The sequence below is a fragment of the Gorilla gorilla genome, chromosome 23 (genome assembly GCF_029281585.2).
Source record: "Gorilla gorilla gorilla isolate KB3781 chromosome 23, NHGRI_mGorGor1-v2.1_pri, whole genome shotgun sequence".
Lineage (NCBI taxonomy): Eukaryota > Metazoa > Chordata > Mammalia > Primates > Hominidae > Gorilla > Gorilla gorilla.
Window position 1 is genome coordinate 44,713,356 of NC_086018.1, and position 22,917 is coordinate 44,736,272.

General features: G+C 49.9%; 2 protein-coding genes across 4 annotated transcripts in view; one reads left to right on the forward strand and one right to left on the reverse strand.

Moving 5' to 3' along the window:
• Nucleotides 1–14,499, forward strand: part of GRAMD4 (GRAM domain containing 4) — a 134,162-nt gene extending 119,663 nt beyond the window's left edge. The window contains exon 18 of the mRNA XM_063704573.1: nucleotides 14,224–14,499. Coding sequence (XP_063560643.1) covers nucleotides 14,224–14,352 — 129 coding nt within the window. The 3' untranslated portion in view covers nucleotides 14,353–14,499. The remainder of the gene's footprint in view (nucleotides 1–14,223) is intronic.
• CERK (ceramide kinase) overlaps nucleotides 1–22,917 on the reverse strand; it is a 66,938-nt gene that overhangs the window by 12,195 nt on the left and 31,826 nt on the right. For all 3 annotated transcript variants that reach the window (XM_063704577.1, XM_063704576.1, XM_063704578.1), the window contains exons 4-8: nucleotides 15,575–15,700; nucleotides 14,493–14,556; nucleotides 11,245–11,390; nucleotides 5,056–5,130; nucleotides 2,729–2,881 (exon numbers count right to left, since the gene is read on the reverse strand). In XM_063704577.1, coding sequence (XP_063560647.1) covers nucleotides 2,729–2,881; nucleotides 5,056–5,130; nucleotides 11,245–11,390; nucleotides 14,493–14,556; nucleotides 15,575–15,700 — 564 coding nt within the window. The remainder of the gene's footprint in view (nucleotides 1–2,728; nucleotides 2,882–5,055; nucleotides 5,131–11,244; nucleotides 11,391–14,492; nucleotides 14,557–15,574; nucleotides 15,701–22,917) is intronic.

A 22,917-nucleotide genomic window follows, 5' to 3' on the forward strand; every position in this document is an offset into this window, starting at 1 on the left:
AAACTCCACGTCTCAACAGAGTGTGTCATTTCCACACGCTCATTCTCCTTCCCTGCCCTCTGTGCTGCTCCAGAACAACCGGATGCTTTCTGCCTCACAGCCACAGAACCCAAACCCGCTTTCCTGAGAGCATCCCAGGCCCTGTGGCCAGGATGGGGATCCAGAGACCCGGAAGGCGTCTCCTGCCTCGGGGCTCTCATCCTGGTGGGAGGGACAGAGCTGCAGCCACTGCCTGCGGTGATGGGCTGAGGGCAAAGGGGGGGCCAGGCATGCAGGGGGGCTGCCCACCACCCCACCCCAGCAGGCAGGGACAGGGAGGGGGCATCCCAGGGGCATCGCTAGGCAGAGCCACACTGGGCTCAACAAAGGGCAGTCGGGCAAATGGCACAACCCAAACCGCTTCCTAAAATTCTCGCGGCTTCTCTAATTTTCTCGGTATTCCCTTTCTTAATAAGCCTTAGATAAATACCTAACTTTGCCATTTCTTAGGTTTTAATTTTCAAGCCACACTAGTTTTTAATTTCATTAAATCTTTTTAAGCTTCGTAAAGTTTGCCAAATCACTATTTCTTTCTCTCATAAGGGTTAAGATTTTAGTATCAGGAATTACTCGATTTAATTTGATACAGATTTATCTGAAAAAGAACTGTAAAGAGGCGGGAAAGTCGACCGGGCGGCAAGAATGGCACACCTCATGGTCTACATATTTTCTTCTTTCTTTCTTTTCTTTTTTTTTTGAGACAGGGTCTGGCTCTGTCGCTCCAGCTGCAGTGCAGTGGCCTGATCTCTGCTCACTGCAGCCTCTACCTTCTGTGCTCAAGGGCTCCTCCTGCCTCAGCATCCCGAGTAACTGGGGTGCCCGGCTAATTTTGTTTTTAATTTCTGTGGAGATGGGGTCTCCCTATGTCGCCCAGGCTGAAATTCTACTTTTCTTTTTTTTTGAGACAGAGGTCTCGCTCTGTTGCCCAGGCTGAAGTGCAGTGGCACGATCTCGGCTCACTGCAGCCTCTGCCTCCCGGGTTCAAGCAATTCTCCTGCCTCAGCCCCCTGAGGAGCTGTGACTATAGGCGTGCACCACCATGGCTGGCTTATTTTGTATTTTTAGTAGAGACAGGGTTTCACCATGTTGGCGAGGCTGGTCTTGAACTCCTGACCTCAGGTGATCCACCTGCCTTGACCTCCCAAAGTGCTGGGATTACAGGCGTGAGCCACTGCCCCTGGCCAATTCTATGTATTTTTAAAGTTCTCCTTTTCCAGCGTTTAAAAGCTGGTGACGTCACACCCACTGCGTGATGCGTGCAGACTGCAACTCTTGTGTCTGAGCTGGCACCAGGCTTCATTTCTGGTTCATTCTAAGCTCTGTGGTCGGGTAATAGGTCACCGCCGCCTGGCCCGAGGCCCCAGCAGCCCCGGGAGCCTGGAGGACCTGCATGTTCCGAAGCCCACCCAGACCTGCCGTGTTGGATGCTCTGGGGGGGGTCCCCGCAGCCTGGGTTCTACCAAGCGCTCCAGAGGATGCAGGTGCCCACCACAGTCTGAGGACCACTGGGCTCAAGAAAGAGTGAGGCAGGATGCGGGCAAACTCTTTGTGCCTGTTTTCTCCGCTATAAAGTGGGGCAGGAGCACCTGCTGGGGTGAGAAGAGCACTGTGGAGAATGAAAGCTTTTGGGCTTCGGGGAGTGCGGCGTGGCATTCGCTCCCACTCCTCCTCCTCTGTGCCCACTGCGGCCGAGCCGCAGGAAGGCAGGATCTTGCCTGTTTTGTTCATGGACACGTCCCTGCCTCAAAAACCAGGCCCGGCATAGAGCAGGGGCTCAACAAATACGTGCTGAGTGTATCTCACTTGTATGGCTAGCTACGGTGTAACCCCAACAAAACCACGCAACCTTGTTGAATGAAGTAAAGGATACTTGTGCCTGAAGTTACGGACGAGCTTCCACACAGATATCCCAGGCTGAATTTCTGCACAAAGTTCTTGCCACTTTGACTAATAAGCTCAGAGTGATTATAAAACTATTGTTTTACAGGCCAGGCATGGTTGCTCACGGTTGTAATCCCAGCACTTTGGGAGGCCGAGGTGGGCAGATTGCTTGAGCTCAGGAGTTTGAGACCAGCCTGGGCAACAGGGCAAAACCCTATCTCTACAAAAATATACAAAAAAAAAAAAATTAGCTGGTCATGGTGGCATCTGCCTGTAGTCCCAGCTACTCGGGAGGCTGAGGTGGGAGAATCACTTGAGCCTGGGAGGTCAAGGCTGCAGTGAACCATGATCGTGCCACTGCACTCCAGCCTGAGTGATGGAGAAAGACTGTGTCTCAAAAAAATTTTTAAAAAATGTATTTAAAAAACTTTTTTTTTTCCAATTAATACTTCCACTTGAACAGTTTGGGGTGGCCTCTGTCACCTGCCTACCAGATGTGAGAGGCTGGTGGCCTGGCGTCTTGGGGTTCCAGCACCTGGGGTTCTGGAGTAAACTGCGTCCGTCATGGTGTCTACTCTGTGGCTTACGCTTGGGTCCAGGGGGCAGGGTCTGGTTTAGAGCAATCCAGGTTCCAGTCCAGACCCTGCCACGTTCTGGCCACGGCACATTTCATGAGGCCCTTAGCTTCCCGTCTGTGAGTAGGTGGGGGCCCACCTCTGACGGTGCTCAGTGGATTCAGTCAGGTAACGTCTGTGAAGGCAGTCGGGGCACGACCAGCGGCGAGCGAGTCTGCATTATTCTGAGTTACCTGAAAAGTCGTATCTGGCAAGACCCAACCACCGTTTCTTCTCACTGTCCTTGATGATGTCCCCGTAGAAGCCGTAGCCCAGCAGGGACACGGAGTAGCGGAGGAGTGTGCTGTTGTGGTGGACTGAGGACACATCCATGGCCAGTGAGTCCCCTGTGGGAGAGAATGGCCGTGAGGGAAGGCAGCCCCCCTCCAGCCCCGCCCCATCCACTCCATCCCCTTCAACAGCACTTTGCAAACGTGGGAGTTACTTTTAAAAAGTGTGAAACAAACAGAACGCATTCAATGCAAGGATTCTCTCTCTTGGGATGTTGGATGCCATATTTTTTATTCAAATGACTGAACTTCACTCAAATTTCTAAAACAGGCTCGGGGAGCTATCCTGTGGGGACTGAACAAGAGTGTATCCGTGAGGCTCATGAAATGTCTTTAACTGAAAGGACGGTGGTTTTAGAATGAAGAAAAAGTACATGGCATTTTAAAATACAAAATCAAGCTGAGTGCAGTGGTTCACGCCTGTAATCCCAGCACCTGGGGAGGCCGAGGCGGGCAGATCACCTGAGGTCAGGAATTAGAGACCAGGCTGGCCAGAATGGTGAAACCTTGTCTCTACTAAACATATAAAAATTAGCCAGGCATGGTGGCGTGTGCCTGAAATCCCAGCTAGTGGCGAGGCTCAGGCAGGAGAATCGCTTGAACCCAGGAGGCGGAGGTTGCAGTGAGCCGAGATCACACCACTGTACTCCAGCCTGGGCCACACACAGAGTGAGACTCTGTTTCAAAAAAAATAAAATAGGCCAGGTGCAGTGGGCCACGCCTGTAAGTAACCCCAGCACTTTGGGAGGCTGAGGTGGGTGGATCACCTGAGGTCAGGAGTTCGAGACCAGCCCGGCCAACATGGTGAAACCCCGTCTCTACTAAAAATACAAAATGAGCTGGGCGTGGTGGCAGGCGCCTGTAATCCCAGCTACTTGGGAGGCTGAGGCAGGAGAATCGCTTGAACCCGGGAGGCGGAGGTTGCAGTGAGCCGAGATCGCGCCACTGTACTCTAGCCTGGGCAACAAGAGCGAAACTCTGTCTCAAAATAAAATAAAGTAAAATAGAATAAAATAAAATGCAAAATCAGAAGTAGGCCGGGCACAGTGGCTCACGCCTATAATCCCAGCACTTTGGGAGGGCAAGGTGAGAGGATCACTTGAGCCCAGGAGTTTGAGACACAGGGAGAACCTGTCTCTACAAAAAACACAAAAATTAGCCAGGTGTAGTGGTGCACTTCTGCAATCTCAGCTACTTAGAAGACTGAGGTGGGAGGATCGCTTGAGTTCTGGAGGTCGAGGCTGCAGTGAGTCAAGATCATGCCACTGCACTCCAGCCTGGGTGACAGAGTGGGACCCTGTCTCAAAGAAAAAAATATCCTGACCGGGTGCTGTGGCTTACGCCTGTAATCCCAACACTTTGGAAGACCGAGGCGGGTGGATCACCTGAGGTCAGGAGTTCGAGACCAGCCTGACCAATACGGTGAAACCCCATCCCTACTAAAAGTACAAAATGAACTGGACATGGTGGCGCGAGCCTGTAATCCCAGCTACTCGAGAGGCTGACGCAGGAGAATCGCTTGAACTTGGGAGGTGGAAGTTGCGGTGAGCCAAGATAGCGCCACTGCACTCCAGCCTGGGGACAACTGGGAAACTCCATCTCAAAAAAAAAAAAAAAAAAAATCCTAAGTGGCTATTTTAAAATATACAATTTCTGTGACTTCCCGTGAGGCACGGTAACCCTGTCTACTGGGATGAGGAACAGGCGAAGGCACAAAAGATCTGTCCTGCCAGAGCCCACCGTGCTGAGTGCCATGGGCAGCCCCTTCTGCTCTTCCTGACCGGGGCTCTGCATCCTGGACTGAAGCCTCGAGGCCTCACAGAGGCATGCGTTCCACAGCTGGCAGCCCAGGCACAGCTGCCCGCGCCCACTGCCACAGGCAGTATGGCGGGACGCGGGTGGTTTCCGAGCCTCGGGGCAGCAGCCTCTGGAGGAGGAACTGAGCAAGAGTCAGGTGAGCTGAGTACGGGCATCACGCATGTGGTGGATTCCGTGGGAAAGAACTCGGCCCACACTGGGCGTGCCCCCAGGAAGGCCGTCCTGACAACATGGCCTCGGAGCTGCATGCTGAGTGGGATCACAGCGCAGCGAGCAGAGCAGGGGACACAGCGTGACCCACGGCCAGGACAGGACGGCAACAGCTGGAACACGCGACGGGGACCAGAGTGGGACACGCCTGGGGCGCAGGAGGCCCGGCTGCCACCGTGCGCATGCGCAGAGGAGGGGCTCACCAACAACGATATGCAGCGCCGAGGTTTCTGCGTCGCTGGTGCCCACGGTGGAGTAACACACGCAGTCCGTTGACCCTGTAAAGGGATAAAGAAGGTCCCAAATATCATCAGAATAACAGAATTGTAATCGCCTCCCAATTCAGTGAGTGGTACCTCATTCCTTTCCTTCCATGGCCCTAGAGTCAACACTAAGGAATAAATAGAATTTACCTACAAAATGAATATGGAAAATACTAGCGTTGATTCCTCAAGAATATCGAGATTGGGCTGGGCGGTGGCTCACGCCTGTAATCCCAGCACTTTGAGAGGCCGAGGTGGGCGGATGACTTGAGGTCAGGAGTTCGAGACCAGCCTGGCCAACATGGTGAAACTCCGACTCTACTAAAAATACAAAAATTAGCCAGGCGTGGTGGCATGCACCTGTAATACCAGCTCCTCAGGAGGCTGAAGCAGGAGAATCGCTTGATCCCGGGAGGCGAAGGCTGCAGTGAGTCGAGATCGTGCCACTATCCAGCCTGGGCAACACAGTGAGACTTCGTCTCAAAAAAAAAAAAAAAGCCAAAAAGTTAAAAAAATATATATATATATGTGTGTGTGTGTGTGTGTGTGTGTGAACATTTACAATTATAGGCATAACAAATTTTTTTTTTTTTTTTTTTCTGAGATGGAGTCTTGCTCTGTCGCCCAGGCTGGAGTGCGGTGGCGTGATCTTGGCTCACTGCAACCTCCGTCTCCCAGGTTCAAGCAATTCTCCTGCCTCAGCCTCCCGAGGAGCTGGGATTACAGGCACGCGCCACCACGCCCCGGCTTACTTTTCTATTCTTAGTAGAGACAGGGTTTCCCCATGATGGCCAGGCTGGCCTCTAACTGTTGACCTCGTGATCTGCCCGCCTTGGCCTCCCAAAGTGCTGGAATTAGGCATGAGCCACCACACCTGGCCCTTGTAAACTTTTGAAGCAGCTGGATGCGGCGAAGGTCACACACAGCCATTACTTGAGATCTTAATACCAGGACAGCCAGGACAGGCAGCTCAGGTCCCTGCTTCAGCCCGATGTTCCCCGTGAATGGGGCCGGCTGCGGCTTATGCATCTTTTTATTCTGCGCTTCACTGGCTCAGATGAAAGGGAAGCTGCAGCTGCCCCGGCTGATCGCACGGCCTTCCCTCTGAGGACCAAGCTCAAAAGAATGATTTGCATCCACAATGACCACCCATGCCTGTGGGAGTAGCTGTGCTGGTTCTCAACATTCCCCACACAACTGAATATGGGAGTTCCTCATCCACCCGGCCAGCACTGCCGCCACCCGAGTAACGACCAACCACATGCTCCCGTTCACGCAAGAAGGACCGGGCTCCAGGGAGGTTGCTCCCAGGACATGCGCATCATCTCCTTGAGCCTCTCTGTGCCTAAGTCATTAGCAGGCAATGCTGGCTGAAGTTACAAGCAGCAGATGCAGTTACAGGCTAACACCCGATGAAGGACCGAATGAATGACGATCTCTTCTTCCTATCAATCTGCTAATGCATCTATACTAATACGTATGTGGAAGAGACTTGGAAGGTAAAACATGCTACATCAGGTCTCAAAGCAGCCGGAGCCATGCCCTTCAGATGCTCCAGTGACATCTGTCCCAGAGGCAGCCATCCACGGGAGGCAGCTCAACACTCTCCAGATCCCAGGACCCCAACCCCCACCTGCCCCTCCTGCCTCTCCTGCCCCCAGCCAGCAAGACAAGCAGTGACCTCTGCACCTTCTAGCGGCTGGAACCCTGGAGCATGAGTGAGTTCAGGTACCTGCTGCCACCACCGGCCGTGCGCATCCAGGCGGCCTCCCGCAGGGTCTGTGGCTGTCAGGTCTCACTCACAACTCTTGTGCCCCCAGGCTGGTCCCCAGGTTGCCATGGTGACCATTACAGGGCCACCCTTGGGTGTCTCCCTCACCCTTACTCCTCCACTCAAGGCGATGCTGCGGAGCAGAGACTCCACACAGCCCCCCACCAGTTACACCCCGGAGTCTCAGACCCCATGCAGCGCCCCTACCGTCCAAGCCACCAGCGTTCTCACCAGGGCCCACTTGCTCTTAGGACCAAACGCAGAGAGCGATATCGGAGCAGAGTCAGACGTCACCCCCTGCCAAACCACCACCTCCAAGACCTCCTGCTGCATGGCAGAGTGGAACTCAGCATCTCCCTCGGGCCCTGCCCTGCCCTGCCCCTCCACCCCCACCCCCAGCCACACTGGCTTCCTTGTCCAGAACACCCCCAGCTCCTCCCACCTGCTGCCCTCTGCACCAGCTGACTCCCGGCCTAGGCCCCTCACCTGTCACCTCTCAGAAAGGCCTCCTGGACACCCATGGAAAGGGGCCACAAAGAGACCCTCTCCCCAGACCCTCCCCCAGTGGCATTTGCTACAATGCGCACCCACCCTGGGAAAGGCTTTTATGCCCACATTTGGTGGGGTGCTTGCTGTCCTTTCCTGGGGCAGAGGCCACAGCCAAGGCCTAGAGGAGGGCAGGGCACACAGCAGTACCCCCACCCTGACCATGGGGCAGGGCACACAGTGGCACCTCCACCCTGACCATGGTGAAGTGCAGCCTGCATCCCCACGAGCACTCCTGAACTGCAGGTCTCAGCTCCTGAGGTCGTTGTGGATTTTAAGAGCTGAGGGTTTTAGGGCCTAGCACTGCCACTGGCAAATGGTGACAAAAGACAGGTTTCTTGTAAACAAGGTAAGAACCATACAGCATAGATGAGAATGCAGAAAAACAGAATTCATGGAATCCAGAACGCACCACATACAAAGTTAAAAGACCAAAATCTAATTTGGAAAAGAGTTGCAAGACACAAAAACCAATGAAGGGCAAATAACGTATAAACGATGTTATGGTCAATTAGAAAGTGACAGGCCGGGCATGGTGGCTCACGCCTATAATCCCAGCACTTTGGGAGGCCGAGGTGGGCAGATCACAAGGTCAGGAGTTCAAGACCAGCCTGGCCAACATGGTGAAACCCTGTCTCTACTAAAAATACAAAAATTGGCCGGGCACGGTGGTGGGCGCCTGTAATCCCAGCTACTGGGGAGGCTAAGGCAGGAGAATTGCTTGAATCTGGGAGGCGGAGGTTGCAGTGAGCCAAGATCGTGCCACTGCACTCCAGCCTGGGTGACAGAGCAAGACTCCATCTCAAAAAAAAAAAAAGTGACAATGCCCTCTTGCTTCCCCATGGGAACATGGACTAAGCAAGGGAAGGGAAGTTTACAAAAGCACACAATGCAAACAGCAAGAGGACCTGTGAAAAGCAGTGTGGCCTCACGCATAATGAAAGAAATACAAATAAAGACAGTAAATAAAGATAGTGAATAAGGCAGCATACTCAGTCTATCAGATGGGATAAAAGTTAAACCACAGACAAACCTCCAGGCTGTGCCAGGCTCGGGGAAACTCCCCCTCCCAGCCCGGTGGGTGGCCTTTATGGGAGAATTAAGTGGGCCCAGAGACTCCACGTCAAGGGATGTCCACAAGGAAATCATGACCTGGAGCCTCTGAGAGCCACACGTGCGCAGGGGCCAGGGTCCTTCACGAGTGTGGAAGATGCAGAGAGAGTATGGAAAGAAGGATGGGAGTGAGGGGCCTGGGGTGAAGACAGCAGGAGACGGTGCCTTGATCTCAGGCACTTGTGGCCATAGGGAGACACAGTGCAAGGCCACCAACATTGGTTGTCTGGGTCATTCAAAGAATCGGAACGGGCTGGGTGCAGTGGCTCATGCCTGTAATCCCAGCACCTTGGGAGGCCAAGGCAGGCAGATCACTTGAGGTCAGGAGTTTGAGACCACCCTGGCCAACATAGCAAAACCCTGTTTCTACTGAAAATACAAAATTAGCCAGGCATGGTGGTACACACCTGTAGTCTCAGCTGCTCAGGAGGCTGAGGCAGGAGAATTGCTTAAGCCCAGGAGGCAGAGGTTGCAGTGAGCCAAGATCGCACCACTGCACTCCAGCCTGGACGACAAAGTGAGACTCTGATTCAAACAAACCAACCAACCAACGCAAAGAACTGGAACGCCTCTTGAACCAGCGCCAGCCAGCAAGACAAGTGGTGGGTGACTGGCCAGGCATGGTGGTGCACGCCTGTAATCCCAGCACTTTGGGAGGCAGAGGCTGGTGGATCACTTGAGTCCAGGAGTTTGAGACCAGACTGGGCAACATGGTGAAACTCCATCTCTACAAAAATATGAAAAAAAAGTTAGCCGAGTGTGGTGGTGCACGCCTGTGGTCCCAGCTACTTGGGAGGCTGAGGCAAGAGGATCACTTGAGCCTGGGTCAGTCTAGGCTGCAGTGAGCCACGATCATGCCACTGCACTCCAAACTAGGTGACACAGTGAGACCCAGTCTCAAACAAAAAGACAAGCCGTGATCTGTGCACCTTCAGGGGCTGGGAGCCTGGAGCGCGTCCTGAGTGTGCTGAGTGTGCGTGAACACAGAGCTCGACCTTGCACAGCTGTGCTCAGTCATTCAACAGATATCTAAGAGGGACTTTGGGTGCCAGGGCTGGGTGCCCCACCGAGGACACATGAGTGAAAGCCAAGCTCCCTGCCTGCGGGGAAGACAGACATCAGCCAAGGCCCAGGGGCCCTCCTGAGCTGTCCCCTCCCGGCCAGCTCTTCCACTCTCCCCACTCCTAACTGCCTGGCAGGAACCGAGAGGTCGGCAGCACACAGGAGGCCTGAGAAGGATGTGAGGAAATCCAGCAGAGGCTCCCCCGACATCCAGCGGGATGTTTCTATAATGCTTTGGTTTATCTGAGAGACTTGTTATTGGAAGGGGTGCTGAGAGCTTTTTCTCTATTGAGCTATTTCTAAAGAACCATTTCTCCCCTTAGTGTCTCCCAGCCTGGAGCCGGGCTGTTCTCATCAGACAGGACTCTTCTCAGGTGAGCGACATTCTTCTAAAACTCATCAGGCAATATTATGAAAAGTTCCTCTCTATAAATGACTGCATCACGCCTTCCCTAAAAGCCAAAGGGAAGGGATCGTAACCAGACGATCATCCTTTCCTATATACTTAAAACCATGACCATGGTCAACTTGTTGCTAACAATTATTAGTAATTCACGAGATACTATGCTAACACAAATCCCCCTAAAATGAGTCTTGATACTGAAAACACCCGCAATGTCACCATCCGTGGGGAACACTTTGCCTCACACCATTATTCACAAGCTCTGTCATTAAGAAGGAGTAATGGCTTAAGTTTAAAGGATGACTCCCTCAAGTAAACACTGGCCCACAATGTCACCTGTCGGAGGCAGGTTAGAGTTGAGAGCAGCACCCACAGAGAAGGTGGCTCAGGGCCTGTCCCTCGTGAGGGCTGGCCTTTCCCTTGCTTTGAGGCAAGGTGGGCTCTAAACCTCCAACTCTCGCTCCCCTCTGGTGACCTGTGACCTCACCCCCAGTGCCTCCTGTCTTCATCCATAAAATGGGGATGACTGCGGTGCTCACATCCCAGAGCTGTGACGAGAGTGAAAGTGTGCACCATGCCGCCACCCTCGGGGCCAGAGAGGACAGAGACACCTCGTCCCCTGCCAGGTCATTCGTAAAGCCTGCAACACACCACGCTCAGGCCCTCACCTTGACTTAGCTTAACACTGTGATTTTTCAAAGAACAAGGTGGTTCCTAGAAGGATGTTGAATGGACCAAGCCGAACCAGCACTTCAGGACACAGCCCAGCTGTTCCCGGGCTCGGCTAGGTCCTGCCCTTGGTTCCGCCCCCACCTTTCCCACTCAGTCTCCTCCCAACTCCCCAGCCCGATTCCTGCCCACACCCACCCCTAACTCCCGGTTCCTTCAGGTCCAGAAGCCACTTCTTCCAGAACGCACCCCCTGCCAACCTACCCACCTGCTCCCGGGCACCGGGGGTTCCCCACTCCAGGACTGCACCCCCAGCGGTGGGATTCTCCTGCCTCGCGTGAAGCAGCCTTTGGGGGAGTTGGGCAACTTTCCTTTCCACGAGTGTCTATTTCATTGGGGTCATACTCTCAATGATATCCCCCCAAGAGTGGCCCTAATGTTAGGAAATCTGTACGAACTAAACTGAGTATAATTGGGTTATTAAGCGTCCGAGGTGGCTACTTGTGCAGAACAATTCCTAAGGACGGGAACGAAGAGAACAGAGAATGCTACGCCGGCTCCATACCTGCGGGAATGATTCCAATCCGGAGGCTACTGGGGACCAGCACAGCCCGGGGGTGGTTCTGGTCGACCCCGGCGCTCCTCTGCGTCCTCCCAATCAGACCGTGCAGCACCTCGCTGAACATGCCGTCTCCGCCTACACAGACGATGCTGCAGGAGGAACGCAGCTGGTCAGGGCTCCTGCAGGTGCGGCCCTCTGAGCGCAGCAGGCCTGAGGCTTCCAGCTTCAGGAGGGGCAGCCTGCGCACCTGGCCCTTGGCAGGCATCTAGAAGTGTGGCTCCTGAAATGTCCCTAAGTGATAAGGTCGTGCCTCTGTGCCAGTTGGCCTAGACCACGTGTACAAATAATGAGATTTATGGCAAATACCGGCTTTCCTTCTGTGAGTCTGGAATTTGGGTTGCTAGGCAGAGAATGCCTGCATGCCTGTACCCCATCAAAACACTACACTCTGCGTCTCAGGACTCAAGTTTGTGGGGCGGGAACAGTAGACCTGTGCTGCTGCATTTGTGGGAGCAGAGAGGGTGCACTCCAGGTGGCCCGCACTGCGGGAGAGGCACAGCAGTCTGCACGGGGACGTTTCTCCTTTGCTGAGCTGGCTGTGCAGCCTTGCTCTGTCCCGTCAGAAATCTCAGCCGAGAGCACGACTCTAGCTCAGGCAGCAAATCACCAGCCGTGTGGGTGGTCTTGAGGACCCAAGGCAAGAGCAGAGGGGACGGAATAAATGCGGACAAAATGGGGCATGAGACAATCTAAGGAGAGGAGATGGAGAAAGGGGACAGTGGCTGAAAGGAGAAAGGATGGGTTGGTTTCAGGGTGTGCTGTCCTATGCCGGGGGTGACCCACAGGGAACCAACACTGAGGCGGCAGAATGAGAGGTGCAGGCATGGAGACAGACATGTCACTGCAGCCCAGAGGGAAGGCAGAGGACAGGGCTCAGGTTTCCTGGACATCTCTATAGCCTATGGCAGCCCAAGAGCTCTCATCACCCAGGAAGAGAGGGTTGCAGGGGGAAGGTCCGCCCGTAGAGGAGCGGTGTGAATCGACTAGGGGGTGCAGCCTGAGGGGCCTCCCTCAAGCATGACAGCATCAAGGTGCCTGCCCATTCCCCAGTGGGTCTGTCTGTGCAGGCGCGACCAGTCTCCAGGGCTGGGATCTCTGCCCACCACCCACCACGCAGGCCACCTGCTTTGGGCCCAGCTCCCATGGGAAGGCTCTTTGCCCTTCCCCGTAGCCTACACCTTGCGCTGGGGCCGCCTTCCCAGCGGGGCTGTGGTTTTGAGGACAGGGCATCCTTGAATGTGCAGTGTAGCACCTGTGCGTCAGACAGACAGATCACTCAGACAGACAGCTCAACCGCAGGAAGAGCAGTGCTCACTGGCCAGGCCTCCCAGCCTCCTGCAGGGCATGTCCCTGGGTTTGGGGAGAAGGCGTGCCCTCAGGAGGCGAGGCTGATCCCTTGGCTAGGGTGGGTGCAATAAGGTACCAGCCCCATCCCTGCTGAAAAGTGAAGACGACTGTCTTCCTGCCAAGCTGCTGTCGGGTGGAGGTGGTGGGAAGAAGTACATGGAGGAGCTGCCATCGGGTGGAGTTGGGGAGATGTGCGTGGAGGAGCTCCCTGCTTCCTGGAGCCCATGAACAGAACACTCCCGCATTACGAGGGGAGCAAAGGGGTCTCCCTGTCAGCACCTGGGGGCAGGGGCTCCTTTTATTTCCCTTTCTAACCTTAGCATCAGCAGAGTGCTGGGACCTGGCGGACCCTCAATAATGTTTGTGGAATGAATAATGATTTCAATAAATATCCGCTGCAATTTATAACACATTGCTCACCGATTCCAGATGGAACAGAGAGAAGAAAACAAAAAGCCAACCAATGACAAGGCTTAAATTAACTACAGGGGAATAGCTAAACTCAAGATGAAGAGTGAAATTTTAAGCATAAAGAACAGCATAGAAGAGCTGGACAGACTTGAGTACATGAATTTGAAAACTTCTACTGGGAAGAATTAATGCCATAAGCAGAATTAAAAGACAATTTCAAAATTAGCAAAATTATTTGCAAAAATATGAATATAAATATGAATTGCCTATTATTTGTTGGATAAAAGAACAAATGACTGAAATTATGGCCAACAAAAGAAAATGGGCCAAAGACATAAAAATCAATTCCAAGAAGCCAGCTAGCCCATAAACATATTTCTTAAAATATTAGAGACTTTCACATGTCAAATTAGCAGAGAAATTTTATACTGATAATACCAAACATGTTGACAAAGACAGTAAATAATATACTATAAGAAAGAATGTAAACTGGCCGGGCGCAGTGGCTCACGCCTGTAATCCCAGCACTTTGGGAGGCTGAGGCGGGTCGTGTGGATCACCTGAGGTCAGGAGTTCGAGACCAGCCTGGCCAACGTGGCGAAATCCTGTCTCTACTAAAAACACAAAAATTAGCTGGGCGTGGTGTTGGGCACCTATAATCCCAGCTACTCGGGAGGTTGAGGCAGGAGAATCATTTGGACTTGGGAGGCCGAAGCTGCTGAGGTCACGCCATTGCACTCCAGCCTGGGCAACAAGAGCAAAACTCTGCCTCAAAAAAGAAAAAAAAAAAAAAGACTGTAAGTTAATAGAATCTCTTTCGAAAGCAATATGGCTGTACATGGCAGAGATTTTAAAATGTTAATCTCCTATGACTAATTTCATTTCTAGGAATTTACCTTAAAAAATGTAGATGTATGCAGAGAGATTTATGTACAACAATGCTATCCTAAGAGCAAAAATTGGAAAGAGCCTGAACATCTACAAGTGAGAGACTAAATAAATATGGCATGCCCACATAATGGACCATGATATGGGCATTAAAAATAGTACTTCTGGGAAATCTCTGGGAATTTTGGGGAAAAGAAGAATCCCAAACTGTAAAAACGACAGCATCTAAACATTCTTGATAATGTGCTTGGTTGATTTGCTTCTCTGTCTACACAGCACCGCATAAGCACGTCTTCTGAAAGACCGAAAGGGAACAGAACCAGCAAACAACCATTCTCGCCCAGCCCAGCCAGAGAGGAGCGTGTGACTGCACTTTTCTGCCTTTTCTTTCTTGCCTTCCTGTAAGAAGCATGTTTACTTTTACAATTGGTCGTGGGTGGAGGCAGGGGGCGGATTTAGGAAAAGGAGCTCTCAAAACTAAGAGAGGTGGGTAGAACTTTTTCATTAACAATGGACTTGATGGCGATGAAAGACGGCTTACTCACCCGTCGTATTTGTCTATGTTCATCTCATACAGAGTCTCCTTGGCCTGATTAGCATGTTCAGTAACTGTGGGGAAAAATTACATCACACAGTTTATATTCACATCTGTGAGTCCTCATGTGAAAGGCAAATCATCCGTTCTTTTAAAATGAGTTCCTGTAACACCTTCAGGCGGATTTCCTAGATAAAATTCCCTCTTCAATTCTACATCGCTCTTATGGGACGGGATCAAGCTGACCTCAGGGAACGTGAACATGAACCTCTCTCGGGCCACAGTCTGTGCGATGACATGCAGCGTTCCTGGTATTTAATTGCCGGCAAATAATAATTTCTTTGAAAGAGATTACATCTGTTTTATAATTTTTCCTTATTATACAAGTTACTTCCAAAATTGTACACTATGCCAAAGTGTAGTAAGAAGATGTTAGTGCAGTCTCTATACCTGATGTAAACTTCTATTGAAAGTCCCCCCACCCCACAACAGGCCCCGGTGTGTGATGTGAGATTATTTCTAAGACTTATTAATCCTTTGTGTCTCCTCTTTTGAGAATTTTCTGTCCAGAATCGTTGCCCTTTTATCTTCCTAGTGTTTTTCTTGATTGCCTTCTATGCTGAGACTTGGCTGGAAAATACTAAGTTATTTATTTTGTATTCTTCCCATTCTGGTATGTAAAAAAAAGTTCTATTTTGTTTAAAATAATCTTACAGGATAAAAATCTTGGGCTGGGCACAGTGGCTCATGCCTATAATCCCAACACTTTGGGAGGCTGAGGTGGGTAACATTGCTTGAGCCCAGGGGTTCGAAACCAGCCTATGCAATATGGTGAAACCCCGCCTATACAAAAAATACAAAAATTAGCCAGGCATGGTGGCACAAGGTGTGGTGCCAGCTACTTGGGAGGCTGAGGCAGGAGGATCATCTGAGTCAAGGGGGCTGAGGTTACAGTGAGCCACGATTGCACCACTGCACTCCAGCCTGGGCAACAGAGTGAGACACCGTCTAGAAAAAGCAGAAACGTCTCTAGTGACTATACTTGAATCATTCTCAAACTTACTTCTACATAGTTAACATAGAATTTGTTACCGATGATGTCAGTGGTGATGGAGGCTAAGGTGAACAGTGGTGCCACTTTTCTTTCATATATCCGCTTGCCTTGTCCTTTTCCTCCAAACGGGTTGATAAATACCAGTAATTGCTTTGGTCTGGACGCTGTAAGACAACAACATGTAAATAACAACGAAAATAACAAAATCAAAACGAAGAGCTCTGTTACTGGACAAAATCAAACCATGAGGGTTTTAGAATTCTGCTTAGTATTACCTGATGGAAAGTATTTTTAAATCTTAAAGAACAATGACAAAGAGCTTCCTGATCTATGAAAAGAGAAAATCAACAGGTTGTCCAACTGGGCAAAGGCTATACACGCATGTCAGACATCATGAAAGTCCCACGAACTCAGAATTCCGACTGAGAAGGGCTCTCTCTGCTCTGAAGGGTGCTGTCGGGTGCACATGCTAGGGGCAGCAGCCTCGTTCTTCTGCAGGTGAAGGAGGCGAGTGTGCAGACAGCAGGAAGAAGGAAACAGACATAGGGAAGAGTCTTAAGAGAAGCGGACCAGCAGGTATGGAAAGAAGAAGCCACACAGGGAGATGCTCACAGAGATGGAAAGACAGAAACCAGTGACCTCATTTCCATCTCTCCAGGGGCCCTGCCAAACTCCCATGCCTGGGTTTCCTCAGTCACCCCCATTTTCTTTTCTTTTTTTTTTTGAGACAGAGTCTCGCTGTGTCGCCCAGGCTGGAGTGCAGTGGCGTGATCTCGGCTCACTGCAAGCTCCGCCTCTCGGGTTCACGCCATCCTCCTGCCTCAGCCTCCTGAGTAGCTGGGACTACAGGCGCCCGCCACCACGCCCAGCTAATTTTTTGTATTGTTAGTAGAGATGGGGTTTCACCGTGTTAGCCAGAGTCACCCCCATTTTCTTATAACAACTTCCACATTTCTGTTTTGGTGGGTTCATGTAACTCTGCTACTTAAAAGAACACATTTAACTAACAAATCAATAAAAGTAACAAGACAGTATCTGCCCAAGGAAACTGAAAACCTAAGTCCATACAAAAACCCAGACACAGGGCCAGGCGCGGTGGCTCATGCCTGTAATCCCAGCACTTTGGGAGGCCGAGGTGGGCGGATCACGAGGTCAGGAGATCGGGACCATCCTGGCTAACACGGTGAAATCCCGTCTCTACTAAAAAAAAATACAAAAAAATTAGCCGGGCGTGGTGGCGGGCACCTGTAGTCCCAGCTACTCAGGAGGCTGAGGCAGGAGAATGGCATGAACCCAGGAGGCGGAGCTGGCAGCGAGCCAAGATCGCGCCACTGCATTCCAGCCTGGGCAACAGAGTGAGACTTCGTCTCAAAAAAAAAAAAAACAAAAAAAACAAAAAAAACCACAGACACAAATGTTCATCACAGCATTCTTCACCACAGCCAAGCAGTGGGAACAGCCTAAACGCCCATCACCTGAAGAAGAGATTGAGACGCAGTCCACATATCAACGGAGCATCCTTCAGTCATGAAATAAGCAAACTACCGGGCATGACTAACATGAATCAATGTGAAAACAGTACACAGAGAGACTGAAGGCTTCCACCCAGGAGCACACGTAAAACTTCTGGGGTGACAGAAGCCTTGATGGGTTTGAGTTACAAAGGTATGTGTGTTTCAGAAGTCATTGATTGAAACTTAGGATTTTGGCCAGGCATAGTGGCTGACACCTGTAATCCCAACACTTTGGGAGGCCAAGGCAGGAGGATCATATGAGCACAGGAGTTCAAGACCAGCCAGGGCAATATAGTGAGACTCTGTCTCGACAAACAATCAAAAAAAATCAGGCCAGGCTCAGTGGCTCACGCCTGTTAATCCCAACACTTTGGGAGGCCGAGGTGGGCAGATCACTTGAGGTCAGCTGTTCGAAACCAGCCTGGGCAACATGGTGAAACCCTGTCTCTACTAACAATACAAAAATTAGCTGGGAATGGTGGCAAGCACCTGTAATTCCAGCTGCTCGGGAGGCTGAGGCAGGAGAATCACTTGAACCCAGGAAGTGGAGGTTGCAGTGAGCCAAGATCGCGCCATTGCACTCCAGCCTGGGTGACAGAGTAAGACTCCATGTCAAAACAAACAAACAAACAAACAAATTAGCTGGGTGTGGTGGTGTGCCCTTATAGTCCCAGCTACTCTGGAGGCTGAGGTGAGAGAATCACTTGAACCTGGGAGGTCGAGGCTGCAGTGAGCTATGGTCGTGCCACTGCACTCCAGCATGGGCTACAGAGTGAGACATCACTCCAGATTCTACCAATATTACAAAGGAAATGAAAGAATTTACTAATAAGTTCATGCTAATAAACTCACGAATTTGGATGAAATGGTTAAACTTCTCAAAAAGCAAAATTTGTCAGAGATACCAGAAGAAATAGAAAATCTGAATAGTCTGACAGCTAATAAAGACACCAAAGCTATCAATGAAAACTTCTCACAAAGAAAGCTCCAAGCCCAGATGATTTCACAACTGAATTCTTCCAAACATTTAAGGAAAAAATAGCCTCAAGATTATAGGAACTCTTCCAGAGAACAGAAAAAAACAAACACGTATGAACTCTTTGTATGACACACCACTGTGACCTTGGGAACAAAACCAGACAAAGATGTTATCAGAAAGGGGCTCATATTCAGACATCCCTCCCCTGAACCTACGTGCAAAAATCCTAAACACAATATCGGTAAGTCAAATCCAGTGATACATAAACAGTACTACATCACAACCAAGAGAGGTTTGTTTACTCCAGGACTGCAACAATGAAAAATTAATGTAACTCAACACATTAATTGAAAAAAAAAAGAAAGTCATACAGTCATCTCAATAGATGCAGAAAAGGCATTTATCAAATTAAATACCCATTCTCCACTTAAAAAAACCAAAACGCTCAGAAAAGTACGATTAAAAGGAAATTCTGTCTTAATCTGATTTTTAAAATCTATTAAAAACCTAAGAAACATCATTCTTAATGGTGAAACACTAAAATCTTTCCCCTGAGATCAGGACTGAGACAAGGATGCTGCTAGCACCCCTGTGTTGGTCCAAGCCAGGGCAAAAACATAAGGAAAAGAAATAAAAGAGAGAAGAATTAAAATGGAAGAAACAGAACTGTTATTATGCACAGCTGACATGATCGTGTTTGACAAAAATCTAAAATAATCATCAAACTATTAGCATCCATAAGTGAAGTTTGCAAGGTCATTGAATGCAAGGTGAAATACACAATTCGATCACATTTCTATACACAAACAATAAAAAATAAATAAACAGTGCAGTAGGGAAAACGAGACTTTCCCATAAATGCCACAGGGTCAAGCAGATGTTTATATTTAATGAAAATACTACATTGGGCACAGTGGTTCGTGCCTGTAGTCCCACTTACTTGGGAGGCTGAGGCAGGAGGATCGCTTAAGCCCACTAGTTCAAGGCCACAGTGAGCTATGATCACACAGCTGCACTGCAGCCTGGGTGACAGAGCAAGACCCTGTCTTAAAAAAATGAATACATAAAAAGAAAGACGAAAGTGAATCTTGACTGCTCACCTCACACTGGACACAAAGATGAATTCCAAATGGATTACATAGATCCAAATGTGAAGCGGAAAACAACAGAGCTTGGAGAATAAAACGTCTTCGTGACTTTGGAGTAGACAAAGATATCTTCAATAGGACACAAGCTTACCAGAAAGCTTTTTAAAATCATAAAAATAGGCCGAGCATAGTAGCTCACCCTGGTAATGTCAATGCTTTGGGAGGCTGAGGTGGGAGGATTCTTTGAGCCTAGGAGTTTGAGACCAGCCTGGGCAACACAGCAAGACCCCAGCTCTATGAAAAAATTTTCAAAAAATCAGCCAGGCACAGTGACATGTGCCTGTAGTCTCAGCTACTTGCGAGGCTGAGGCAGAAGCATTGCTTGAGCTCAGGAGTTCAAAGCTGCAGTGAACCGTGATTGTGCCACTGCACTCTGGCCTGGGTGACAGAACAAGACCTCATCTCCCTTTTTTTTTTTTTTTTTAAGATGGAGTTTTGCTCTTTCGCCCAGGCTGGAGTGAAGTGGCATGATCTCGACTCACTGCAACCTCCACCCCCAGGGTTCAAGTGATTCTCCTGCCTCAGCCTCTCGAGTAGCTGGGATGACAGGCGTGTGCCACCATGGCTGGCTAAGTTTTGTATTTTTAGTAGAGATGGGGTTTCACCATGTTGGCCAGGCTGGTCCCGAACTCTTGACCTCAGGTGATCCACCCGCCTCGGCCTCCCAAAGTGCTAGGATTATAGGCGTGAGCCACCATGCCCGGCCAAGACCCCATCTCTTAAAAAAAAAAAAAATACGAGATTGAAAAGGCAAGTTACAGAATTGGTAATTCTTATGAATTACATAAATTTATGTAATTAATAAATTCAATAAAAGATTCAGATCCACAATATGTAAACAGTTTCTACACATCATTAAGAAAAAGATACAACCAGCTGGGCATGGTGGCTCATGCCTATAATCCCAGCACTTTGGGAGGCTGAGGCAGGTAGATCACTTGAGGCCAGGAGTTCAAGACCAGCCTGGCCAATATGGCAAAACCCCGTCTCTACTAAAAAATACAAAAAAACTAGCCAGGCCTGGTGGCACACGCCTGTAGTCCCAGCTACTCAGGAGGCTGAGGATTGCTTGAACCCAGGAGGCAGAGGTTGCAGTGAGCCAGGATCGCGCAACTGCCCTCCAGCCTGGGCAACAGAGCGAGACTCTGTCCCCCCGCAAAAAAAAAAAAAGAAAAAAAGAAAGAAAGGAAGGAAGAGAAAGATAACAACCAAACGGAAAAATGGACAAAAGACTTGAACAGAACCTCACAAAAGGAGATATCTGAATGGCCCATGAACATATGAATGTGTTTCTCAACCTCATTAACCATTAGGGAGTGCAAACTACAACCACAGTGCAAGACTATTAACGCCACCACGGCTAAGACGTAAAGGTGTGGCTAAGATGTGAAGCAACCAGAACTCCCGAACCCTGAGGGTGGAATGCAGGCTGGCAGCGTCTTCTGAAGTCAACACATGCAACAAACACCTACAACCCAGTGACTCCGTTCCCAGGTATGCACCCAGGAGAAATGCAGACGGGTGCAAAAGACATGCTCTAGAATTTTCGTTCCCAATGCTACTGTTCATGACAGCCCACATCAGGAAGCTGTCCAAATGACCAGCCACTGTACCATGGGTGAATAAATGGCCGTAACATTCACATCACGGAATACCATACGGCCTAGAGAATGAACAAACGGCAGCCCCACGCAAGAGCGTGGAAAATTTATGCAAGACTACTCGCCACCACGGTGGAAAACAGCGTGGAAAACTTCACAAGTGTCATGTTGAGCCGAGAGCCAGGCACAAAAGGGTTCATGCCATATGATCTGATTTCTATCAAGTACAACAGTGAACCTAGTTGTTTAGAAGTCGCGGCAGTGGTTCCCCTTTGGGGAGTCATGACCACAGGGGCACGGTGGGGGACCCTGGGGCTGGCAATATTCTGCTCCTTTATCTGGGTGCTGGTTACACAAGTGTGCTCAGCGTGAAAATTCACCCAGTGCACACTCAGAATGAGATCCTCTGTGTCTGTGATATGACAAACACTAAAACAGCCTGTAATCCCAGCACTTTGGGAGGCCGAGGTAGGCAGATCACTTGAGGTCAGGAGTTTGAGACCAGTCTGGCCAACACGGCGAAACTCTGTCTCTACAACAAATACAAAAATTAGCCAGGTGTGGTAGTGGGTGCCTATAATCTCAGCTACTTAGGAGGCTGAGACAGGAGAATCGCTTGGACCCAGGAGGAGTTTGCAGTGAGCCGAGACTGCACCACTGCACTCCAGCCTGGATGATGGAGTGAGATTGTCTCAAAAAACAAGAACAAAACGAAGAAAAAAACCCACTAAAACAGATAACAGTGTTAGAAGTTAAAATTGTAGAGTAGCTGAAACAATAGAATCATATACAATTTTTAGCTACAAGTAGACTATGTCAAATGCACAATTATAAAGATGAAAATGAACCCACATTCTCCAGTGGGAGGCAGGGTTCAGAGGACTTTCTCTTGGAGTCTGCACCTATAGGATCAGGTCTGGAATCCAATCAGCCAAAGTCTCATGAAAACAGGTTTGATGGGAGGAAAGGGAAGGAGAAAGCAGGACGGACGGAAAGGGGGAGTCGAGAGACAAACAGAGGAGGGGAAGGCGGGAGAAACGGATGCACTCTTCTGAACAGCCTAGTGCGGAACGACATGCAGAGGAACGGGGCTTGTGGTGGTTTGAGATGTGAGGACGGTCAGGATGAGCTTTTCACGACAGCAGGTGGTGGAGGCCAAGTCCCCCAGGATTAAACCAGGAAGTGTGGAAGCACAGGCCCTCCCGCCCCAGTTGTAATCAAGAGGAGGGCTCCTTCAAGCAACAATGCTGCTCCGAAGCAGATATATGGGAATGCCTCCTTTTAATAAACTGAAATTCACTTTCTTGATGTAGGTGCCAAATTCATTCAAAAATATATAAAACTAACCTAAACACATGCCATTTCTATTCTATGGGTGAAGCCTATGCTGAGTTGTCAAGACTGTGTATTGGCTGGGCTCAGTGGCTCACACCTGTAATCCTAGCACTTTGGGAGGCTAAGGTGGGAAGATGGCTTGAGCACAGGAGTTCGGGATCAGCCTGGGCAATATGGCAAAACCCTTCTGTACAAAAAAAATTAGCCAGGCGTGGTGGCACACACCTGTAGTCCCAGCTACTCAGGAGACTGAGGTGGGAGGATCACTTGAGCCCGGAAGGTAGAGGCTGCAGTGAGCTAAGATCATGCCACTGCACTCCACCCTGGGTGACAGAGCGAGACCCTGTCTCAAAAAAAAATTGCCTATTAAGGTTATAAGCAAACAACATGAAATAGTGTTATGAATACAAAATGAATGAACACCTACCACTTTGTGTGTGTGTGTGTGTGTGTGTGTACCATATGTTCCTTTTTTTAAACTTTTATTTTAAGTTCACGGGTACATGTGCAGGTTTGTTATATAGGTAAAGTGTGTGTCATGGGGGTTTGGTGTACAGATTATGTCTCTAGCCATCCTACCACTTTTTAAGGGTGACAAAGTCTTGTTACTCAGCGTGCAATAACTAACCCACCAGGCTCCAGGCTCCTACTACATTTCAGATGTGGACACATCCCTGGCTGGGCGTGGTGGCTCACACCTGTAATCCCAGCACTCCAGGAGGCCAAGGTGGGGAGATCACCTGAGGTCAGAAGTCTGAGACCAGCCTGGCCAACTTGGTAAAACCCCATCTTTACTAAAAATAC